The 24742-nt window shown below is 37.6% G+C and overlaps 1 protein-coding gene across 6 annotated transcripts in view; it reads left to right on the plus strand.

Annotated features, from left to right (window-relative positions):
* clec16a (C-type lectin domain containing 16A) overlaps positions 1-24742 on the plus strand; it is a 241706-nt gene that overhangs the window by 34236 nt on the left and 182728 nt on the right. For 4 of the 6 annotated variants that reach the window (XM_059979201.1, XM_059979202.1, XM_059979199.1 and 1 more), the window contains exons 4-7: positions 485-633; positions 7014-7119; positions 13484-13607; positions 14746-14920. In XM_059979201.1, the coding sequence (XP_059835184.1) occupies positions 485-633; positions 7014-7119; positions 13484-13607; positions 14746-14920 (554 nt within the window). Of the gene's footprint in view, positions 1-484; positions 634-7013; positions 7120-8692; positions 9607-13483; positions 13608-14745; positions 14921-24742 lie in introns of those variants that run through there. The other 2 variants (XM_059979205.1, XM_059979203.1) reach the window with 2 other exon arrangements.

Below are 24742 nucleotides of genomic sequence, written 5' to 3' on the forward strand. Positions count from 1 at the left end.
CTGTCAGTAAAGACTTTGCTATCAGAAAAAAAGTGTTTACATTTGAAGATCACAAAAAAGTCATATGGCTTCTTGTGCACTTCCAAAACATTGACAACTTGTATTTTATTACTAGCCTTTTGTCCTTTAATTCAGTGTAATCCATTTGTGGAGAGTGGGGATGCAATACTTAACACTTATTAATTTAAACTTAATTTAATAATTGAAAGCAAAAAGTTAATTATTCATCTTCATATTCAACATGTATTCCTTTTTCCTTATCAACATTTGTAACTATAGTGCCATGTACTATTTTAATAGAATAACTAGATAGTTATGGTGTGGTTATCCAAATATAATGGAATTTTTCATGTTCATTTCTTGCCAGTGAAATCAGATAATGAATCTAGAATGCTTTTTGTGTCTTGCTAATAAAGTGCTTTTTAGAGATCTGTGTTCTTACATTTTCCATTATACTTTTCAAACTTTAGTGTTTTTTTTACAGATTATCTGCTGTCTAATAACCATGTGAACTCAATTATTGTGCACAAGTTTGACTTCTCTGATGAGGAAATCATGGCATATTATATTTCCTTTTTGAAAACACTTTCTCTTAAACTCAACAATCATACTGTGCATTTTTTCTACAACGAGGTAAGGGAATATTGAATTCATTTTTCTTAAATAATGATTTCAATCTTTGTAAGCATACATGGAAACTAAAAGTGACTTAAGTCACAAATTGATGTTATTTTTATTTATTAAACCAGATTTTAATATCAGATCTCCTTTGGGTAGTTTTTGGTTTATCGAGAGTGAAACAAGGAAGCCCTGCTGGTAACAGCTGGGCATGTATGAAGGTTTCATCAATAGATGAACTGATTCATGCCATTGTTGAGGAAAATTTTAGAAATGGAAACAGACCTTTTTTAAAGAAATGTTGATGTGAAATCAAGTACTGAAAGGACTAGAGCAGTCTAGTTCAGTTTCAGATGAGGAGAGCAATGGAATTGAAATCTGGGGAGCAGAATTTGTGACTTAGTCTGAATTTGTTGTCTTGGATTTTTTTTCAAGATTTGTGTAGAAACATTTTAAAAAATGTATTAAGATAGTTATGTAACTTTATAATAGGCAAAAACATTAAAGTTCTGAAACATTTCAAATAAGACAAACTACTTTTTAACTGAGTAACAAATTATGTATTTAAATAAAATACAGAACAAATTAGAACATTACCAATATTACTACAATGCTATAAACTGTATTAGTTCCTGATGGTTATCAGTGGAGGAATTCATCCAGTGTATACTGCCGGGTTCTTTGATTGACGCTAAGTGAACAAAATCAGCGCAGACACCTGGTATAGGTGGTGGATTGCCTTCATACAATGCAACTGATAACTGCATCTTCCAAGACTTCATTTTCATTGAAGCAATCAATAGACAATAGACAGTAGGTGCAGGAGTAGGCCATTCAGCCCTTCTTGCCAGCACCGCCATTCACTGTGATCATGGCTGATCATCCACAATCAGTACCCCGTTCCTGCCCTCTCCCCATATCCCTTGACCCTGCTATCTATAAGAGCTCTATCTAACTCTCTCTTGAATGCATCCAGAGACTTGGCCTCCACTGCCTTCTGGGGCAGAGCATTCCACATATCCACCACTCTCTGGGTGAAAAAGTTTTTCCGCATCTCTGTTCTAAATGGCCTACCCCTTATTCTTAAACTGTGGCCTCTGGTTCTGGATTCACCCATCAGCGGGAACATGCTTCCTGCCCCCAGCGTTTCCAATCCCTTAATAATCTTATATGTTTCAATCAGATCCCCTCTCATCCTTCTAAATTCCAGTGTATACAAGCCCAGTCACTCCAATCTTTCAACATATGAAAGTCCCACCATTCCGGGAATTAACCTTGTGAACCTACGCTGCACTCCCTCAATAGCAAGAATGTCCTTCCTCAAATTTGGAGACCAAAACTGCACACAATACTCCAGGTGTGGTCTCACCAGGGCCCTGTACAGCTGCAGAAGGACCTTTTTACTCCTATACTCAATTCCTCTTGTTATAAAGGCCAGCATGCCATTAGCTTTCTTCACTGCCTGCTGTACCTGCATGCTTGCTTTCATTGACAGATGTACAAGAACACTTAGATCTCGTTGTACTTCCCCTTTTCCTAACTTGACTCCATTTAGATAGTAATCTGCCTTCCTGTTCTTGCCACCAAACTGGATAACCTCACATTTATCCACATTAAACTGCATCTGCCATACATTTGCCCACTCACCCAACCTGTCCAACTCACCCTGCGTTCTCATAACATCCTCCTGACATTTCACACTGCCACCCAGCTTTGTGTCATCGGCAAATTTGCTAATGTTATTTTTAATCCCTTCATCTAAATCATTAATGTATATTGTAAACAGCTGAGGTCCCAGCACCGAACCTTGCGGTACCCCACTGGTCACAGCCTGCCATTCCGAAAGCGACCTGTTAATCGCTACTCTTTGTTTCCTGTAAGCCAGACAATTTTTGATCCATGTCAGTACTTTGCCCCCAATACCATGTGCCCTAATTTTGCCCACTAATCTCCTATGTGGGACTTTATCAAAAGCTTTCTGGAAGTCCAGGTACACTACATCCACTGGCTCTCCCTTGTCCATTTTCATAGTTACATCCTCAAAAAACTCCAGAAGATTAGTCAAGTATGATTTTCCCTTCATAAATCCATGCTGACTCAGACTGATCCTTCTACTTCTATCCAAATGTGTTGTAATTTCCTCTTTTATAATTGTCTGCAGCATTTTTCCCACCACTGTCGTCAGGCTAACCGGTCTATAATTCCCTGTTTTCTCTCTCCCTCTCCTGAAAAGTGGGTCAACATTAGCCACCCTCCAATCAGCAGGAACTGTTGCTGAATCTATAGAACATTGGAAAATGATTACCAATGCGTCCACGATTTCTAGAGCCACCTCTTTAAGTACCCTGGGATGTAGAACATCAGGTCCCGGGGACTTATCAGCCTTCAGACTCAACAGTATATCCAACACTGTTTCTTGCCTAATATAAATTTCCTTCAGTTCATCCTTTACCCTAGTTCCTTTGGCCACTATTACATCTGGGAGATTGTTTGTGTCTTCGCTAGTGAAGACAGATCCAAAGTACCTGTTCAACTCGTCTGCCATTTCCTTGTTCCCCATAATAAATTCACCTGTTTCTGTCTTCAATGGCCCAATTTTGGTCTTAAGTATTTTTTTGCTATTCACATACCTAAAGAAGCTTTTACTATCCTCCTTTATATTATTGGCCAGTTTATCTTCGTACCTCATTTTATCTTGGCATATTGCCTTTTTTGTTATCTTCTGTTGCTCTTTAAAAGCTTCCCAGTCCTCCAGTTTCCTGCTCATCTTTGCTATGTTATATTTCTCTTTTATTTTTATACTGCCCTTTACTTCCCTCGTCAGCCACGGCCGCCCCTTACTCCCCTTAGGATCTTTCTTACTCTTTGGAATGAACCGATCCTGCACCTTCTGCTTTATTCCCAGAAATACCTGCCATTGTTGTTCCATTGTCTTCCCTGCTAGGGTATTGTTCCATTGAACTTTGACCAGCTCCTCCCTCATAGCTCCATAGTTCCCTTTGTTCAACTGTAATACTGATACATCCGATTTTCCCTTCTTCTCAAATTGTAGGTTAAAACATATCATATTATGGTCACTACCTCCTAATGGTTTCTTTACCTCGAGGTCCCTGATCAAATCCGGTTCATTGCACAACACGAAATCTAGAATTGCCTTTTCCCTGGTAGGCTCCAGTACAAGCTGTTCTAAAAATCCATCTCGGAGGCACTCCACAAAGTCCCTTTCTTGGGTTCCAGTACCATTCTGATTCTCCCAGTCTACCTACATGTTGAAATCCCCCATGACAACTGTATCATTACCTTTGCGACATGCCAATTTTAACTCTTCATTCAACTTACACCCTACATCCAGACTGCTGTTTGGGGGCCTGTAGATAACTCCCATTAGGGTCTTTCTACCCTTAGAATTTCTCAGTTCTATCCATACTGACTCTACACCCCCAGATTCTATGTCCCCCCCTCGCAAGGGACTGGAATATCATTCCTCACCAACAGAGCCACCCCACCCCCTCTGCCAGTCAGTCTGTTCTTTCGATAAGATGTATATCCTTGAATATTCATTTCCCAGGCCCTGTCCGCTTGAAGCCATGTCTCTGTTATTCCCACAACATCGTACTTGCCAATTTCCAACTGAGCCTCAAGCTCATCTACTTTATTCCTTATACTTCGTGTATTCATATATAATACTTTTAATTCGTTACTTCCCTCTCCTTTCATATCAGTTCCTATTTCACTTGGCCATACTGTATGATCTCTTCTTGAGCTTTCTACTCCATTGATTCTGTTGCCCTTTTTTAACTTTTCTTATTTTCACTTTCCCTTTAACTCCATCCTTATATTTCCAGTTCACCCCCTCCCCCCCACTACTTAGTTTAAACACATCCGTGTTGCAGTGGCAAACCTGTCTGCCAGAATGCTGGTCCTCCACTTATTAAGGTGCAACCCGTCCCTTTTGTACAATTCATCCCTACCCCAAAACAGATCCCAGTGGTCCAAGAATGTAAATCCTTGCTTCCTGCACCAGTTCCTCAGCCACACATTCAGATCCATTATCTCCCTGTTCCTGCCCTCTCCAGCACGAGGAACTGGAAGCAAACCAGAGATAACCACCCTGGAAGTCCTGCTTTTCAGCCTTCTTTCAAGTTCTCTGAAATCCCACTACAGAATGTCCTTCCTCTTCTTCCCGATGTCATTTGTGCCGACATGCACTACCACTTCCGGCTGTTCACCTTCATCCATGAGGATTCCCTGCAATCGGTTCGTGATGTCCTGGATCCTAGCACCTGGGAGGCAACACACCATCCTTAAATCTCGCCTGTTGCCGCAGAAACCCCTTTCCATACCTCTTACTATGGAGTCCCCTACTACCACGGCTCTTCCTGATGTCTGACTCCTCGGCTCTGTTTCCGCACCAATTTTTAGCTCGCAGACTTGTCCGCCTCTCAGACTGGCAGTATCTTCTGTCCTGACAACTTCCAAGAGGGTGAACCTGTTTACGAGAGTACATCCCCTGGGGTCTCCTGTACTTCAAACATCCTTTCCTTCCTCATCGTCGCCCCCTTTCTCTCTTCGGGTATCCTCGGTGTAACGACCTCGCTGTAGGTCCTATCCAGAAAACTCTCGTTTTCGAGGATAAACCTGAGGTCATCCATTTCTTTCTTCAGTGCTGCAACATGCTCCTTCAGAAGCTAAATCTGGACACATTTTCCACAGCTGTAGCAGCCGGGGGCACCAATAGTGTCCCTGACCTCCCACATCTTGCACGTAGCACACTGAATCAGCTTAACGGTCATGTCTTCACCCTCTCCAATTGTGCCTGGCGTAGTCTTCTCCCTCAGCCTCCTCGCCGAAGGCTCTCGAGCCAAAGACTAGCACTTTTCACACCAGGCACTTCCCTCGACCAGGCTGCTTCCCAACAGGCCTGGTGTTGTCAAGATGATTATTGATGCTTTCTAATTCTTTGCAGTCCCTAACTTCTTGAAGTACTGAAATAATTTCATTTTCGGTCCAGGATGTTCCGGCATTCCAAGCCTGAATTCTTCAAACCACAATAATTAAAAGTTTTCAATTGATTTACTGCTTATTTCTCACCAACTGTCAGTGACAAAAGTCACTGCTTTTTAAACACACACTCAGCTGATGCTATTTAAAAACTGCTCGTTCTAGACATGGTGTATTATCTAAAGCCCCTGCAAGTGCCCTTGAAATACTATGCTAGTTAGAAACTGTTCAGCATCCATCTCCTGCCCCAATTAAAGCGATAATAGCATCTCAAATAAACAAAGGGAATCCGGCTGTTTTCTTGATTAGTTTTTGTTCTTTATGTCCCAAATAAGTTACTGCTCTGATTAATTAATAGTCTAATTTATTGGAGTTCACTGTGATTGGAAAGACTAGAAGCTGTTTTTTCTTTTCCGTCTTCTCGCACCTTTCCTTCCTCCTTCATCACAGGTAGAAAGTGACAAGTTCTGCTTGGCTGTTGTCTTATTTAAGGTGAATGGGGGTCATAAATCATGTTCAGCTGCTTTGCTGCTTCTTGCTTCCATCCTACCCAAATTCAAGATGCATTGTTTTATTAGTATAAGCTTGTATATCAGTCTATTCTCATGTAGAGAAATGTTGGATGTAGAACCATCTTGGACACTTAAGTAAGTAGTTATTTAATTAAAATATACTTTATTGCTTTCCACACAAGGAATAATTCACTATATTTCACTATATGAAATCTGTCTTTGTATGGTCTGAAGTAAACCATGTTGCCCAGCAGAGGTCATCATAAGACCGTTGAAAGAGAAATGAAACCTCAATTTACAATCTTCAAAGCCATGCACAAACGTTTGCTGCCTGCTGAAACTGTGATTAATTTGTAGGTTTTGTTTTAAAATGAAATTTATCATGCTTAAAGATTTTAATTGATTTTTTTTTGTATTTCCTGTGAAAACATTTAAGCTCATTTTTATATAAGGAATATAAGTTGTGCTGTACCTACAATTTGGCCACCAGATCTCCTTTTCAATAAGATTTTACCTGTGTAGCATTTTCTATGGTAACCTTTATATCCATTGATTTACTTAATATCTAAAAATATATATTGTGTATGGAATTTTTGCAGTTGCTGAGCTTCCACGACAGCCCTGTAGCCCCTGTTAGGTGGTGACGTTATTACTTTACATATTGGAGTGTTGGTACTTTCTAAATTTGCTCTTTTTTTTGACTCCTTTTATTCATGGACACTCAATACATTTGAAGATTATTATTGCTTTTACATCTAATGCATTGAGCAGTTAAAATGGCTTGGAAATAGAAAACTTACAATAATTTTATCAATGCTCATTTGTTTGTAGTTCATACCATATTCAATTGCTGGCTGAACTCTTATTGTCTCATAACTCTAGCACACAAATGACTTTGCCCTGTACACGGAGGCAATTAAATTTTTCAACCACCCAGAGAGCATGGTCAGAATTGCTGTAAGAACAATCACCCTTAATGTGTATAAAGGTGAGTGCAGCCTGGTGTTGTTATAATATTTACCTGACATCACTAGTGAATGCTTGCGAGGCTTTGATTGCAAATGTGTTAAATCGCATATGTTTTATAATTTGAGGAATGATTTTAGCACTAAGATGTTGGCTTCAAACATTTTTGAATACTTTCGAGTTGTATCTCATTAGTAAACTAAGTGGTTTCCTATTCAAGAATGGAAAATTATTTTCTTTGTAGAGGAAGTTAATAATATAATTGTAAAAATTTTAGTGTCATAGAGTCAATGTCCTTTGGCTCACCGTATCTGTGTTGTCCAGCAAGCAGCCATGTATTTCATTTCCCAGTACATGGCCTATAACCTTGTAAGCTACTGTATGTTTCAAATGCTCATCAAAATGTTTAACTGTTTTATGATGTATATGTCAAACGACAAGAGTCCCAATATTGAACTCTGTGTTGCACCAGTGGTTACAGAGTTCCAAACCAATTTCAGATCTAAATTGATCCAAATTTCATAGACACTTGGCTTTAGGACCAGCCTCTGACATGGAGTTCTTGTCAGAAGTCTTGAAGTCCAAGTAGATTGCATCGACTGCATAATTAGTCACTTTTTCAAAATACTGGACTTGGCTCTTAATGAAGACATGCTGTTTAGTCCATGATTAATCCCTGCTTCTTTAACTGAATATTAATCCTATTCCTGCTTTCCCTGCCACTGATGTTAGACACATTAAGCTGCAATTACTTGGCTTTTTTTTTTGCCTTTAAAATAACATCACATCTTCTGACTCCTTACAAATGGAACCTGCAGACAATGAAGGTTGGAAAATTTCTGCCTGAGGTCTTATTTTCTTCTTATTTTCTAGAATACTTCGCATCATGCCTTGGAGGTTTATCCACCGTTTAGGCCTGCTAGAATAATTTTCATTAGTAATATCGACTAAAATTCTATCGTTTCCTTTTCTAAATTCTCCCACACACGTCCTTCTCCATATGAAAGTAGACGAGAAATATTAATTTTGGACTCACATTTTTCCTTCCTGCCACCTTGGTTCCTAATGTGCTTCTCTCTTTTGCCCTCTTGCCCTTTTTATCTTTGTAAAATACTTCGTGATTTTCCTTGATCTTGCCTGCATGTGCCATTTTGTGCTTTGTCTTTGCCTTCTAAATTATTTTCCCTCTCATTTCCCACATACCTTCCATTATCTTTTTTACTCCTATAAGACCTCACCTGTTTTATAGTTCTTTAACCCTAGTATAAACTGTCTGCTCATTAGAACAACATTTAGATCCTTATTGAGAACTTTAATATGCTTCAGATCCTATAGTGGAATGGGACTGTTGAAGTAGCAAATCCAAATTTTGAAGAATGTAATTTATCAGATGTGTCAGATAGTTCATATTCTGCTCTCAGTTGTTTGCCCCAGTGAAATGCGGAAGGTACTTTTATCTGGAGAACTTCCTTATAGCGGATCTGTAACAAAATTATGTCACCAAACAATGAGCCATAAAATCTTATTTTGTTATATAAAAACTCTGCTCAGTGCTGTGTTTTGAAATTTGTATACAAAGAAGTGGAGTAAAATTCTGATAATCTGCTATCTATTTGGAAATCCTGATGGTTTGGTATCATGAGTAACAAGTGAAGTTGAGTGTGCTCCTGTTTTACCTATCTGGTTCACAGGAAAATTTATTAATACTCTGGAACACTGTATAAGTCGGAGTATTAATCATATCCACTATTCAATAGATAGGAAAATCTGCCAACGTTTCAGAGCCTTGTATTTTCTGTACATAGTCAACTTGTGTTAGTGACTTCTGCTATAGCAGTTTGAAGTAAACACAAGTTACTTGGAGGGATTTTAATGTTTAAACAAGAACACTAGCCAAATTTTTTTGCATTCAGACTTTGTGTTATGGAACCATGTTATCACTTTAAAGTAATAATTTTCTTTTAGTAAATTTCATTCTATAGCAATAGACAAAAGATATCTGTTATCTGGTTGAAGTGGAAGGAGGGTTTTTTTTCTCCCCCTACTGAAAAAGCAGAGCCTTTGGCTCATTCTCAATCTTACTGTGTTTCCCTTGTTATGAAACAAAGGGAATGAATGGCAAAAGTTGACCTGTAGATCCAGTTTAAATACAGTACGTCCCATATAGAGAGGCTACACTTCTAGCAAAAATTGATAAAATTTATTATTGCTTTTGTGATTTGTATTGATGCAAAGTTTTGAGTCTTGGGATGATTACAGATATTACTGATTTTATTGAGGGCTGTCCAAGGCATTCCTTGTGGAAACTGTTACTGGTGTATTTATGCTGCTCTGTTGTTTTAAAACTCTTACTAACCTGCTATGTGTTTTAGTTCTGTGTACTTCATATTACAGCCAGGCTCTTTGTCTTCTGGAGGATACCATGTTTTCCCAAGTTCTTGTTCTATTAATTGTTCTGTTTTTGTCCTTCTTTCAATGATGCTCCCAATATACTACATCCCAGTGTCATGTAAGTTGATCTAACGTTTTTATCTTTTAAAGATTTGTTATCTGTTATGTACGTCACAAGAATCCTTGCCCAAGTTTTTATGTGCCTTGTATGATCTAAACTAATATACTGAAATATATACATGATAAATGAACTGGGTAGTGGAGACCTGTAGAGAAATTAGCTCATGGATTTTTATTAGAGACTGAAGTACATGTGCTCTTAGCAATTAGATTTTTCAGAGAAGAACAACCACTTTTTATCAGAAAGATATTTGTGACTTGGACCTCTGAGCATTTCATGAATATTGTTGCAATAAAAAAAGAACTGTGTCTGATTGGAGTTGTAATTTCCGATTTAAAAATTAATTCTGAATATGCCTAATTTGAAGGGTGAAAATGTGGGTTCTTCGTAAGTTTTCTCTTGGGTCTTAAATGTGTTTAATGACTACGCATGGTTATATAGAGTTTGCCCCTTACACAGCTTTAAATCTCAAATAAAACTAATGATCATCATTTTTTTTTCTCCAGTCCTGATGAGTCTCGGCTGAAACATTGACTATTTATTCTTTTCCATAGGTGTTGCCTGTCCTGTTGAGTTCCTCCAGCATTTTGTGTGTGTTGCTTGGATTACCAGCATCTGCAGATTTTCCCGTGTTTGTAATGATCTTCATGACCACTTTCACCAGAAAGTACATTTCCACTTTTTAAGATGGGATTGTGTTTAATTTTACTTGTTCAAACATTCATCTGCTCTGATTTTCCTGAAAAATGCTGGCAGATCCATCTTTCTCTTTGTAAATTTTTAGAATCCCAATTTTCTACGAGGTCCATGCTATGAAGTTTGACTCCTCCTGGAGTACTGCCTCTATCTCCTGTACTTTCCGGAAGTTATGCTGAACAATCTGCCTTGTAAATCTGTAGCAGGTTAGACTTGTTACAGGATTAACTGTTATCGAAAGGGAGAGGGATGGCTTTGATGGTTTCAACTTAGTTAAAGTTTTAAAAAAATTAACTAACTTAGTTTGATTTTCTGTGTTATTCGTCTAAATGTTATTTTTTAATAAATTAAAGGCAGCTTTTTCAATAGTATCAACATTTTTTTGAATATCAACAGTTTTTCACAAACATTAAAAGTAATTTGACAGTTGCATCTCATGGGCAACAATAGAAGCATTTTAATAGGATTTACAACTTGCTAATCATATTGGGATCTATTTACTGCTAGAAAAATCTCTCCAGATAACTACTGACTGACCCAACTGATAGAAAAGCAGTGAGGATAGGTGGTTCTTGTGTTTCCAAATTGTGTTTAAAACCTTGATTTATTGCTTCGTAAAATTGTCTCTTTTGACAAATCAGTGGTGTGTAGACAGAAACATTTGTTTAGATTTTTTAAATTTCTGAGTAAATTTCCTTGTATACTTTGAGGAACACCATTTCTTAATTTAACAGATTTTTAATGAAGATTTGAACTAGAATTTATCAAGAATTTAAAATCAATATAGCAGTTTTAACATTTAATGCCACAGTGAATGTTCTCTCTTTTCTAAAAAACCCATCGTGCACAGAAGACTTTTGATACCTTGCTCCTCCTTCATTGTTCACAGAAGTGGGGGCATTGGCAGATCTTTTAATTCTACTTGCAGTCCTTCTTCATCCCACCAACCACCATCCTTCAGCAAAATTAATCACTGCACATGTAATATTGGCTGTTTGCTCATAAATGATCCTTTTCTACCGGTTACCAGTGGAGTTCCACAGGAGTCGGTGTTGAGACCACTGCTTTTTATGATGATTGTCAATGATTTGGATTACAGTATTAAATGGATTTCTGGCTAAATTTGCTGATGATACAAAGATAGGTCGAAGAGCGGGTAGTGTTGAGGAAACAGAGAGCCTGCAGAGAGACTTAGATAGTTTAAGGGAATGGGCAAAGAAGTGGCAAATGAAATACAATGTTGGAAAGTGTATGGTCATGCACTTTGGTGGAAGAAGTAAATGGGCAGATGGTGAAAGAATTCAAAATGCAGAGATGCAAAGGGTCTTGGGAGTCCTTGTGCAAGATACCCTAAAGGTTAGCTTCCAGGTTGAGTTGGTTGTAAAGAAGACGAATGCAATATTGGCATGCATTTCTAGAGGTATAGAATATAAGAGCAGGGATGTGATATTGAGGCTCTATAAGGCATTCATGAGACCACCTGGAGTATTGTGTGCAGTTTTGGGCTCCTTACTTTAGAAAGGATATACTGACATTGGAGAGGGTTCAGAGAAGATTCACAAGAGTGATTCCAGGAATGAAAGGTTTGCCATATGAGAAACATCTGGCAGCTCCTGGGCTGTATTCCCTGGAGTTCAGGAGAATGAGGAGGAGTCTCATAGAAACATTCCAAATGTTTAAAGGCTTGAACAGATTAGATATGGCAAAGTTATTTCCCATGGTAGGGGATTCTAGGACAAGAGGGCACGACTTCAGGATTGAAGGATGTCCTTTTAGAACTGAGATGTGGAGAAGTTACTTTAGTCAGAGTGTGGTAAATCAAGCAGCTGTGGAGACCAAGTCATTGGATGTATTTAAGGCAGAGATAGATAGGTTCAAGATTAGCCAGGGCATCAAAGGGTATGGGGTGAAGGCAGGGGAATGGGGATGACTGGAAGAATTGGATCAGTCCATCATTGAATGGAGGAGCAGACTTGATAGGCCAAATGGCCTACCTCTGCTCCTATATCTTATGGTCTAAAAGTTCAATCTGGGTTCTGTCTGGATCATTTGGCTTGAGAAGTCATTGCACAATTGGCTCAAACATTAGCAAAATAGATTAATTCCAGAGATGAAGCAAGAATAAGTACCTTCTATGTCAAGGTAGCATTTGACTAACTGTGGCATTAAGGGTCCCTGTGTATAATAGATATCCATGGAAATCATTGACCAGTGCCATATTTAGTACAAAGGAAAATGGTTGTTTTTGTGGAAGACCTAAGCGTTAGAATGTAATTTTAGGTTTTGATTGGGTGGTCAAAGTCCAACAGTCTGCAGTTGCTTTATCTATGAACTTCCCTCTGTTGTAAGACCAGAAATGTAGACATTTGCTGAATTTAGAAATCAAGACTATTACGGAATACATTTTAATATCAAATGAAAATCAGTAATTAAACTACAGATGCTGGAAATTAAAAAGCAGAAAATGCTGGAAGTACTTAGTGGCTCAGGACACATCTTTAGGAAGAAGTACAGTTAATGTTTCTGAGTCCAGCAGATAAAGCTTTTATTTTAAGTTCATATACAGTATAAAGTTGCCTAATGCAAGTGACTTTTGTGTTTGCATTGGTTTATTCAAAATCCACGTACAAAAAATCTTTCAGTTTGTAATTATCAATTATGATACCAGTCATGTTTTATCAATCTTGTATTATTTGAAAGCTTTAGCATTGATGTAAAAATCAAATGATTAATAAAAGCTATTTGCCAAATCAATTGGCTGCATTTTACTGTACATTTGCCATTTCACAATCTGTATGATAAATCTATACAGTAAAAACTCAATAGTCAACTAAAAAATTGAATTAAAAGCTTCAAGTTCTACAAAATAGAACATTGGTTTAAAACTGGTATTTCAGTAAATATTTGAATGAGGTACGCTGGATCAAAGGCCTACTACGGAAATTATATATGTGGAATTACATACACCATAAGTACTGTAATTATTCAGGGAGCATTTTACTATCCCAACACTTAAATATGCTTTCATGTTGAAAGCTTGATGTATTAAAATTATGAATTCAGAGTTAACTAGCCATAATATAAGTTAATGTCTCGGATGTTTTAGAAAATGTGAAATGTAAAGCTTCCGTTTTGTTTTCTTTAACTAAAAGCCATATTCTGTTTTTCATGTGAACAGTGGATAACCAGTTAATGTTGCACTACATCAGGGACAAAACAGCAGTTCCCTATTTCTCCAATTTGGTTTGGTTCATTGGAAGCCATGTGATTGAATTGGACAACTGCGTGCAAACAGATGAAGAGTAAGTATCAAAACTTAGAAATCATGGAAACATTTCTTGCATGCTTTGACAACTGTATTAGGAATGATTCTGCTAGTGGATATTTTATACATACAAGCATGTTGTATTGTAAGATGTGTAACTATGATTGGCTAATTTATAATTTGCTTTTGAACTGTCAGTACCAATTTGAAAGCCAATTATAGAACCTGACTGAATTATTGATAATGCATGTTCAAAAGAAATTCACTTGGAAACATTTTAAAACTCAATAGGTTGTGGTTTTGACTTTCAGTTAAGGCTAAATGTCACAAATGGGGTCAAATGGTGAAATGGCACAAAACAGCCCATTTATACTGATCCTGGTTATAAGCATTTAGTCCATAGGCTTCTATGCTTTTCCATTTGAAGTGTTAGTCTGAATGCACTTTGAATGCTGTAAGTTTCTCTGTCTCTGCCACCCGTTTGGGTTCCAGTTTTCATTCAACCCCTTGGTTTAAAACAAAATCCACAGTTTTCCTTTAATTCTGCACTTTTCACTAAACCTTTAATTTTAGACAGTTTTGTTATGTGGAATATATTTTGACTGTTTAACCTCATAATTATGTATATGTACCTCAATCATGTCTCCTCTCAGCCTTCTTTTCTGCAAGGAAATGAGACTCAATCTACCTAGTCTCTTCTAATGTTCATTGTATTCCATCAAGATAACTAGGTAAATCTTCTCTATACAGTGTCCGGTAGAAACACCCCCTTCCTACAGTGCATTAACTGGAACCGTAAGCCCTAAGCAATCTTTTATAGAGTTATACTGTAACATCCCTAGTCTTACATACCATGTTCGTGCTAATGAGGGCTTAACTCCTTTACCACCATATTGATCTTTGCACCCACCTTCAAGAGAGCTTGTGCTTGTCCAACAAGGTCCCTCTGTTCCTCAATAGCCCTACTGTTTATGTACATTCAATCCTCCCAAATTACATCACATTGCACATCAGGATTAAATTCCACATTCAATTGCTTTGCCCATCTTACCATCTGATCAATATTATCCTGTAACTCAAGACTGTCCACAACACCATCAATGTTGTAATTTGTGGTTTACACATGTAATGAAGTATATGATTCTTATAGAAATTTTTAACTTTTGTTGTGATAGGCATAGGAATAGAGGGAAACTGAGTGACCTGGTAGCTGAACATTTGGACCACCTGCATTACCTGAATGATATCCTGATCATTAACTGTGAATTCCTGAATGATGTACTAACAGACCATCTATTAAACAGACTTTTTCTGCCATTATACGTGTACTCTTTGGTGACTCAAGAACAGGTAAGATTATGTTTATATTAAAAGGAATGTTGATTACAGCAATAGAGAAAAGTTTTACCAGAAGGCAGATAATAGGAAAATATGTATTTTAAATGATTTGTATATTACACATTTCTTAATTTCATGTCACAGTGAAGCCATGTAAAGGAAATTATACTAAAGATGCATTTTGTGTAAGGAGTGGAATGGGGTGTGTTTTTACAAAATAGCCCCATTAAGCATCTCCAGCCAACATATTGTTACGTATTCAGGCAACAATAAATATATGAGTTTGGCAAGGGTTTCTTATAACAAACAACATGTTTATTAAACACAGAAAACAAACCCCCCAAAAGTAAACAAACACTAACGCAACCGGAAATAACTGTGGTGTGGCAGCCCAAACAGTTCTTAAAGTGATATTGCAAAAACAGTTCTTTAAAGTGGTATTGCCAAAAGTTCAATATGCTCACAGTCCATTTAAAAGGAGAGACTTTATAAGACGATTCAAATTCTCTTTCACGTCGCTTGGCTTCGATCCCCGACGTCGAATTTCCCACGAAGAATTCACGAAACAGAACGGCTTAAAGGCACTGACCTTTCCTTCTCCACTACCTTCAATCCTTTCTGGTTAAACCCAGGGATTAACACAAAGATAGTCAACGAAATCCTTCCAAATAAGGATCAAACAAAGGTCACCCCCATTTCACCGTAGAAAGCAATTCTCCTCTATCTTTAACTTCCGAACTTTGATCTTCACTCTCCACTAATTTCTCGAACTAGCAGAATCATAAAGAACCTGCTGGCAATGACCTCTTGAACTTTAGGCATTAAATAAAACTTCATCTTTCAACTAAACTGCGTCATCACTTAAAACACGCAGTGGCATGAAGTCAACCTGGCAAATCCAGCCACGAACTGCCCCTCCTCACAGGGTGGGGTCTACCTTTTTTAACCTGTAAAAAAAACCTGTCACATGATCTCTACTGGCGGGAAAATGACGTCATTCCACCATCACAAGACCATTACCTCAAGTCCAGTATAACTTCAACCCCCGTCACGTGACAAGGGCACCACTGTCATGTGTCACGAGTACGTAACACCTCCCTCCAAAAAAACATTTTTGGTCTGACAAGAACAAAAATTTTTAACAATTGCTTACAAGAAAAACAAAGGTATAAATTTTATAACATACACAATATACAATACCATCATATAACAGCTTATAACTCACGATACAGTAGGAGTGTTACAATTGTAAAAAAAACACTCCATAAAAAAAAATTAGTGTACATTCAACATCGAGATAGACAATCAGCAACCACATTATCTTTACTTTTAATATGAGTTATCATAATATTGTACTCTTGTAACATCAAACTCCAATTTAATAATCTTCTGTTTTTGTTTTTCATCTTACTCAGAAAAACTAACGGATTATAATCAGTGTAAACAATAAGTGGTTCTTGTATACCAACATATACCTCAAAATATTCCAAAGCTAAAACAAGAGATAACAATTCTTTCTCTATTGTCGAATAGTTTCTTTGATGTTTATTAAATTTCTTAGAAAAGTAAGCTACTGGATGATCAACCTCATCACCCTCATTCCTTTGCATTAATACTGCTCCTGCAGCCTCATCACTAGCATCCACAGCCAATGAAAAAGGTTTTCCAAAGTCAGGTGCCTTAAGCACAGGTTGTTGACATATCATTGTTTTCAATTTTTCAAATGCTTCTTGACAAGGCACCGTCCACGCAAACTTCTCATTCTTCTGCAGAAGGTTAGTTAATGGAAGGGCAACATTAGCAAAATTCTTACAAAATTTCCGATAATATCCTACCATTCCCAAAAACCTTCTGAGAGTCTTTTTCCCCGTTGGAGCGGGAATCTCTAAAATTGCCTGAACTTTTGACTGAACAGGAGCTACCTTACCTTGACCCACAACATAACCAAGGTAAGTCACAGTGGCATATCCAAATTCACTCTTAGCTAAATTAATAGTTAAGTTAGCTTTTGAAAGCCTTTCAAACAATTTCTCCATCGCAATAATGTGTGCTTCCCAAGTATCATTTCCTGTCACTAAATCATCAATATAAGCATCAGTATCTTTCAATCCCTGAATCACAAAGTTAATCATCCTCTGGAAAGTACCTGGGGCATTCTTCATCCCAAATGGAAGAACATTATACTCATATAACCCAGATGGAGTTACAAATGCAGAAATCTCTCTACCTCTGTCCGTTAATGGAACACACCGATACCCTTTCAATAAATCAATCTTTGTAAGGAACTTTGCTTTTCCAACTTTATCTACACAATCATCTACTCTAGGAATTGGATATGCATCTGTTTTCGTTACAGCATTCACCTTCCTATAATCCGTACAAAACCTAATACTACCATCTGGTTTTGGCACCACAACACATGGCGAACTCCAATTCAAGTTGGAATGTCTAATGATATTATTCTCTAACATATATTCAATTTCTTTCTCAGCAAGTTCACATTTTTCCATGTTCATCCTATATGGATGTTTAATAGGTTTGGCATCTCCAACATCTACATCATGTGAAGCTATAGTAGCCCTTCTCAGAACATCTGGAAACAACTCCTTATATTTAAAAATCAACTCCTTCATCTGTTGTTTCTGCTCTAACTGTAAATGTGCTAATTTTTCATCAATATTTTCCAGAATGGTTGAATTTGGTAACCTAACAGAAACAATGTTGGATTTAGAATGAAAGTCAGATGAATCATCTATCATGTTCCTAGTTAAATCAAACTCACTCTCACTAACCACAACAGTCACAGTATCAGATTGTTTCTCAAAATATGGTTTTATCATATTTATATGGCAAAGTTGTGTTGACCTTCTACGATCTGGAGTTTTTATCACGTAATCCACATCATTGATTTTAGACACAATTTCATAAGGATCATGAAATCTAGCTTGTAAAGGATTTGTCTGCACTGGGAAAAGAACCAACACCTTATCTCCAGGCTTAAACATCCTCATCCTAGCTTCTTTATCATACCAAGTCATCATTTTCTCCTGAGCCAACTTTAAATTTTCCTTAGCTAAGCTACAAGCTTTATGTAACCTGTCCTTAAATTTCAAAACATAGTCCAACAAATTAGTGTGTACATCCTTACTAATCCACTGTTCTTTCAATAAAGCTAAAGGTCCTCTAACTCTATGCCCAAGTTCAAATGGACTAAAACCTAAAGATTCCTTACTGCAAATAAAAGTAAGTTTATACCCTCATTCCAGTCACCTTCATTTTCCACACAAAATGTCCTAATCATACTCTTGAGGGTAGAATGAAACCTCTCCAAGGCACCCTGATATTCTGGATGGTATGCAGACAAAGTGATTTGCTTAGCTCCCAATTTATAAACTATCTGTTGAAACAATCCAGACATAAAATTACTGTCTTGATCAGTCTGTATCTCCTTAGGTAATCCAAAATAAGTAAAAAAATTTATAAGGGCCTTTGTCACAGTTCTAGCTTTTATATTCCTAAGTGGTACCGCCTCTGGAAACCTAGACGAAGTACACATGATAGTCAACAAATACTGATAACCAGTTTTTGTCTTTGATAATGGACCAACACAATCTACAATAACTTTATAAAATGGTTCACCAAATGCTGGGATAGGTTGTAATGGAGCTACTGGTGTAACCTGATTTGGTTTACCCACAATTTGACCAAGTATGGCACGTTTTACAAAACATCGCCACATCTTTTCTTAGACCAGGCCAGTAAAAATGTTTTAAAATCTTGTCCACAGTTTTCCTTACCCCTTGATGTCCACCTAAAGGCACACTATGAGCTAAAGTCAAAATCTCATTTCGATAAACTTTCGGAACAACTACCTGGTAAACAACATTCCAATCCTCACTTGCAGGAATTGTAGGCGATCTCCACTTCCTCATCAACACTCCTTTTTCCAAGTAATATCCTACTGGCACCTTATCAATTTCACTATCTAGTAAAGCTTGTTCTCTTAATTTTATAATCTCAGAGTCTCTATTCTGCTCTGCTATCGTTTCCTTCCGAGACAAAGATAAATCTTTATAGTCAGACTTACTCCAAGAATCTTGTTCAAACAACGAAGATAAGAAAGTCTCTGACACATCCTCAAAACTCGAATCCTGAGTTGAACAGTCCTGAATAACAACCTCATTCAGCGCATCAATCTTTTTAGCCATAGCTCTAGTCACAACACGGGAAGAATAAGTGTTAGTATTCAACTCTGGTTCCTCTGACTTCATTGTCAAATGCACTTCAGGAAAAACTTGTCCACCTGCCAAGTCATTACCTAACAATAAAGAAATACCCTTCACAGGTAAGCTATGCTGTAATCCTACTTTAACAAATCCTGTAACTAACCCTGACTTTAAATTTACTTTATGTAAATGTACAGGCATAAAATCACTTCCAACACCTCTTATGTAATTTACCTCACCAGTATCAGACTCTTCATTAAACTTCAACACACTGTCTAACATCAGTGATTGAGAAGCACCAGTATCCCTAAGGATTTTTATTGGCACCAGAGTAGATCCTTCTTTCAAGGATACAAACCCTTCAGTTATAAAATGATCATATCCCTTTTTAACTTAGTCAGACTCTAACAAAGCCTCATTTGTGTTTATCAAACCCTGTAACTTTACAGGTGCTTCAGTATGTTGCACACAAGCATCTGGAACTGCTTCCTTCTCTTTCTTTTTCAATTTGAAACAGTTAGCTATTACATGGCCAGGCTTCTTACAATAGTTACAAATAAGACCAAACTGTCTTTCCTTCACAGGCTTTCCTTTCTTATCTCATTAACCTCTGATTTAATTTCAGATTTACCTGAAGTCCCCATGTTATTTTTCCTCTTAAAAATTCTGCCCTGAGGAAATTTATTCTTATGGATTAAAACATACTCATCAGCTAATCTAGCACAGTCCTGCAATTTATCAGTATCCTTCTCATTTAAGTAGGTCCTTACTTCAACAGGAATGCTTCTTTTAAATTCCTCCATTAAAATCAGCTCTCTCAATGTATCATAGTCCCCATTTACATTTTTAGCAGAAACCCATCTCTCAAAACACATAGCTTTATCATAGGCAAATTCCACATAAGTTTTTTCCACAGACTTTTTCAAACTTCTGAATCTTTCCCTATATGCTTCTGGGACTAACTCATATGCGTTTAAGATATGCCTCTTTACAATATCATAATCAAGTGCTTGTGCAGCTGTTAAAGCTGTGTAAACTTGTTGTGCTTTGCCTTTAATTACACTCTGTAACAACACTGACCATTTATCTTTCGGCCACTCTGACATCCAAGCAATAGTTTCAAAATGTTGAAAATACCTTTCCACTTCTGTTTCACTAAATGGAGGGACCAATTTAATTTCTTGACGAGCAAAAAACGGTTTTTTAGAACCAGAAGACTGATTCCCAGACTTTAATTCCTCCATTGCATATGCAAATTCTCTCTGCTTTTGTTCCGCCTCCAATTTACACCTCTCCAAATCAACTTTACTTTGTTCCAATTTCATTTGTTCGATATGCAACTGCATCTCCAGATTACTTATTGGAAACGACTCTAAAACCGAATCATCAAAAACACCTGAGACCACATAGTGTGACGCGATTTTTCTCTGTATCACAGCCTTAGATGTAGTCTGCAAAACACCTTTAAGTTGCAATCTACTAGCTATCTCAAACACCTCAGTTTTTTTCGCCTTCGCCAACAACTCCGCAGCTGGCGAAGCCAGAAACTCATCAATATTCATTGCTGCCGAATACCACAAGCCAAACAAAAGAACCGAGTAATCCCCGTTTCCAAAACACCGATTCAAAAGTCAGCAAGCATTTAAACCAAACGATCCAATCCAGACGCAGCCCCCATATTTAATGTTACGTATTCAGGCAACAATAAGTATATGAGTTCGGCAAGGGTTTCTTATAACAAACAACACGTTTATTAAACACAGAAAACAAACCCCCCAGAAGTAAACAAACACTAACGCAACCGGAAATAACTGCAGTGCGGCAGCCCAAACAGTTCTTAAAGCGATATTGCAAAAACAGTTCTTAAAGCGATATTGCAAAAACAGTTCTTAAAGCGATATTGCAAAAACAGTTCTTTAAAGTGGTATTGCCAAAAGTTCGATATGCTCACAGTCCATTTAAAAGGAGAGACTTTATAAGACGATTCAAATTCTCTTTCACGTCGCTTGGCTTCAATCCCCAACGTCGAACTTCCCACGAAGAATTCACGAAACAGAACGGCTTAAAGGCACTGACCTTTCCTTCTCCACTACCTTCAATCCTTTCTGGTTAAACCCAGGGATTAACACGAAGATAGTCAACGAAATCCTTCCAAATAAGGATCAAACAAAGGTCGCCCCCCGTTTCACCGTAGAAAGCAATTCTCCTCTATCTTTAACTTCCGAACTTCGATCTTCACTCTCCACTAATTTCTCGAACTAGCAGAATCGTAAAGAACCTGCTGGCAATGACCTCTTAAACTTTAGGCATTAAATAAAACTTCATCTTTCTACTAAACTGCGTCATCACTTAAAACACGCAGTGGCATGAAGTCAACCTGGCAAATCCAGCCACGAACTGCCCCTCCTCACAGGGTGGGGTCTACCTTTTATAACCTGTCACATGATCTCTACTGGCGGGAAAATGAAGTCATTCCACCATCATAAGACCATTACCTCAAGTCCAGTATAACTTCAACCCCAGTCACGTGACAAGGGCACCACTGTCATGTGTCACGAGTACATAACAATATATTCATCACTTTGGGGATTTGTAGTGTGCTATGTGATTCTTTGGGGTTCAATGTCAGACTTGTATGAGTCTTTTCAATAAAGGGAAATTCTCTGATCCAAATTGTGATTGCAGTCAATTCAGGTTAATTGGAGTACATCAAGACCAGCACATTTTCGCACAATTAAGTGGCTGGACCAATTAGCCAGAGTCCTATGGAAATTAGAGCATCACCAATAGCACTGAAGTACTGTAAAACTGTGTATTAGTTATCAATGGAGGAATTCATACAGTGTATGCTACCATGTTCTTTTGCCTGTAAAAGAACAAAATCAGTGCAGACACCTCATACAGATGATGGACTTCCTTTATATAATGTTGTTGACAATCGCATCCTCCAAATCTTCATTTTCATTGTACCATTTAAGATGATTGTCTTTACCTTCTCATTCTTCTAACTTTCTGAAGTAGTGAAGTTATTTCATTTTCACTCCGTCATTTCTGACATCTCCAAACCTCAATGCTTGAAACTACAGTGAACAAAATAATTCTGAGTTGCCTTACTGCGTATTTCTCGTGAACTATGTTTGAATGACAAAAATCACTGCTTTTAGAAGGCAAACACATGTAACTGATGCTATTTTAAAAACTATTCACTCTAAGCACAGTATAGTATCTAATGACCACACAAGTGCACGTGACTGCTGATAGTTGGAAACTGTTCTGGAACAGTATCCTGTCCCAGTTAAGTAATATAGTGCCCTAAATAAACAAAGCAAATTCCAGCTAGTCAGGAGAGTATGATGTGGAGAGCAAGCTAGTCAGGAGAGTATGATGTGGAGAGCAAGCTGTTGCCCATGTAGCAGGCTCTCCCTCTCCATGCAGCTGATGAATCCAAAGGAATGGCAGAGACTGATACAGTTTGGCACTGGCAGCATCGCAGGAGTTGCCATTCAGCATTAAACTGAACGTAGGACTGCCTCAGGGACTACAGTTCCAGATTTTTCCTCAGGATTTACTTCTGAAATCTTCCTCATGAGTGGGTATAGCCACAAGGCAGTGGAGGTTTGAAATTAGAGTTTTCCTTCACCTAGATGCACTGCCAACCATGGTTGATGAGACCCATCTGCCCAAGGTGACTGGTTATAAGGCAACCAGCAACCTGCCTTTGCCCCTTTTCCTGTCAATAGAAATGGGTCTGCCAGGCAAGTAGCTAAGCCACATGTGGAGGCCAGGAACTGGATCTGGTTGTCAAGCTACTTGAAATGTATGTCATAGGGAGCATTTAATAGGTAGCAGGAGCTTGTCCCCACTACCACCCCCAGCTATAAGGAACCTTGCTTGATCAGTTTTTGTTCTTTAAGAGTTGTCCCAAATAAGCAGCTGGCCCAATTAACCAATAGCCCAAATAACTGGAATCCACGGTATGTTACATTTGCATTGAAAAGGAACATGCTATGATCAAATGTAACCATCTGAGCAAGTTTCTGTCTGTTCCTCACAAAGATGGTGAGGTGGCATTTAAGCAGTGTGTGACCGAGAATGTTGCACAGCTGGTTTGTGAAAAGGAGAAGCAATTTATTATGATCTGATATTATGCCATCAGATAAGTTTTTAAATTTTGTCTTTCTGGCCTTTCTAAGAATTGATAGAAATACTAGACTGAACAGATTTTTAAATTCCAGGCAACAATAAATTTGTATGGACATGTTATCATTTGCTTGTCACTGTCCATTATTTAATCTGAGCTAGGGTGGAAACAATTTGAGAAAAACAATTTTTTAAAGTTCTCTAACAGCATTTGAGAATTTTTTTAAAAAATGTACAGATATTGGAAATTTGGTTAATGTTTCATGTTGATAGTACTTCATTAGAAGTAAGTTATTAATTTGGTCTCCTGTGAAAACCCAGTGGTTAGTTAAATTGGGATTCAAGGAATGAGCATAATTGGACCAGAATATCTTGATGTATTTTAATAACTTTTTTTGCTTTACTGATCATATCCTGCTCTTATTTTATAATGCAAGCTTCCTATGCATTTTTTTTTTAATGACATTGTAAATGCTGACAATAGTCAGCAGGCCAGGCAGCATCTACGGAGAGAATTAGTGCACAAGGTGGATGACTTTTCAAGTCAGTGATGATGTTTTTGCCTCTGAGTTGGGAAGTTATGGACTCAATGCTCACTCCTGAAACATGAGCACAAAACCAGGCCAGTGAAGTAATGTGGATGTGTTGAGCTATAATACTGCAGCATCTTCAGAGTTGAAACTATTATGGCACAGAATTAGCAATGACCATTATAGGTGGGAGTTTTGGCATTTGTGGTGGGGAAAAGATCGTCGTGTGTGTCTGCAAATTTTTAAGCTTTTATTTTATTACTTGGGTATTACGCCACAAGTATTGTTATAATAAACATTTTAAGATAATGGCTACTTTGACCATATTTTTGGAGTTTGCTTTTTGCAAGCATACTTTGACACCAGTTGTATGGTAGTATTCCATGTAGGCAATTTGTAAGAATCTTGGGTTATAAATTAGAGATCGAGAATGATGAGAACACAGATGATTAGGGTTTAGCAATCAGAAGCCAAAATTTAATCCAACAAAGAAAAATAACAGATTAACTCAGTGGAATGACAGGGAAAATTGTAAAGGGTGAGAGAATTAAAACTGGGAGAATATTGGAAAATGAAAATAAAGTCATTTGTTTTTGGAAATTAAGGTGTATAATGTGGAGATTTGGGGTAACAGTTATGGAATAATTCTTATGGCATGGACAAAACCCGAACATACATTTATAACTATATTCGGTAGGACAGTTGATATTTTTATACTATTGGAATGAAGGACAAATAAATTAGCTCAACTTTTTCATCCCAAATCTTAAACCATGACATATCACTGATCTGCATTGCAGATTATCATCAGGTTTTAAAATGTCATTATGAATAACTTCAGAAGCTACGAAGCCTCTCTGTGTCTCTGTCTCTCTGTCTGTCTCTTTCTGAGGCCTTCCTGGTTTTAAATACCTTCATCAGATTCCCTCTTAGTGTTC

This window comes from Hypanus sabinus, chromosome 9 (genome assembly GCF_030144855.1).
Source record: "Hypanus sabinus isolate sHypSab1 chromosome 9, sHypSab1.hap1, whole genome shotgun sequence".
NCBI lineage: Eukaryota > Metazoa > Chordata > Chondrichthyes > Myliobatiformes > Dasyatidae > Hypanus > Hypanus sabinus.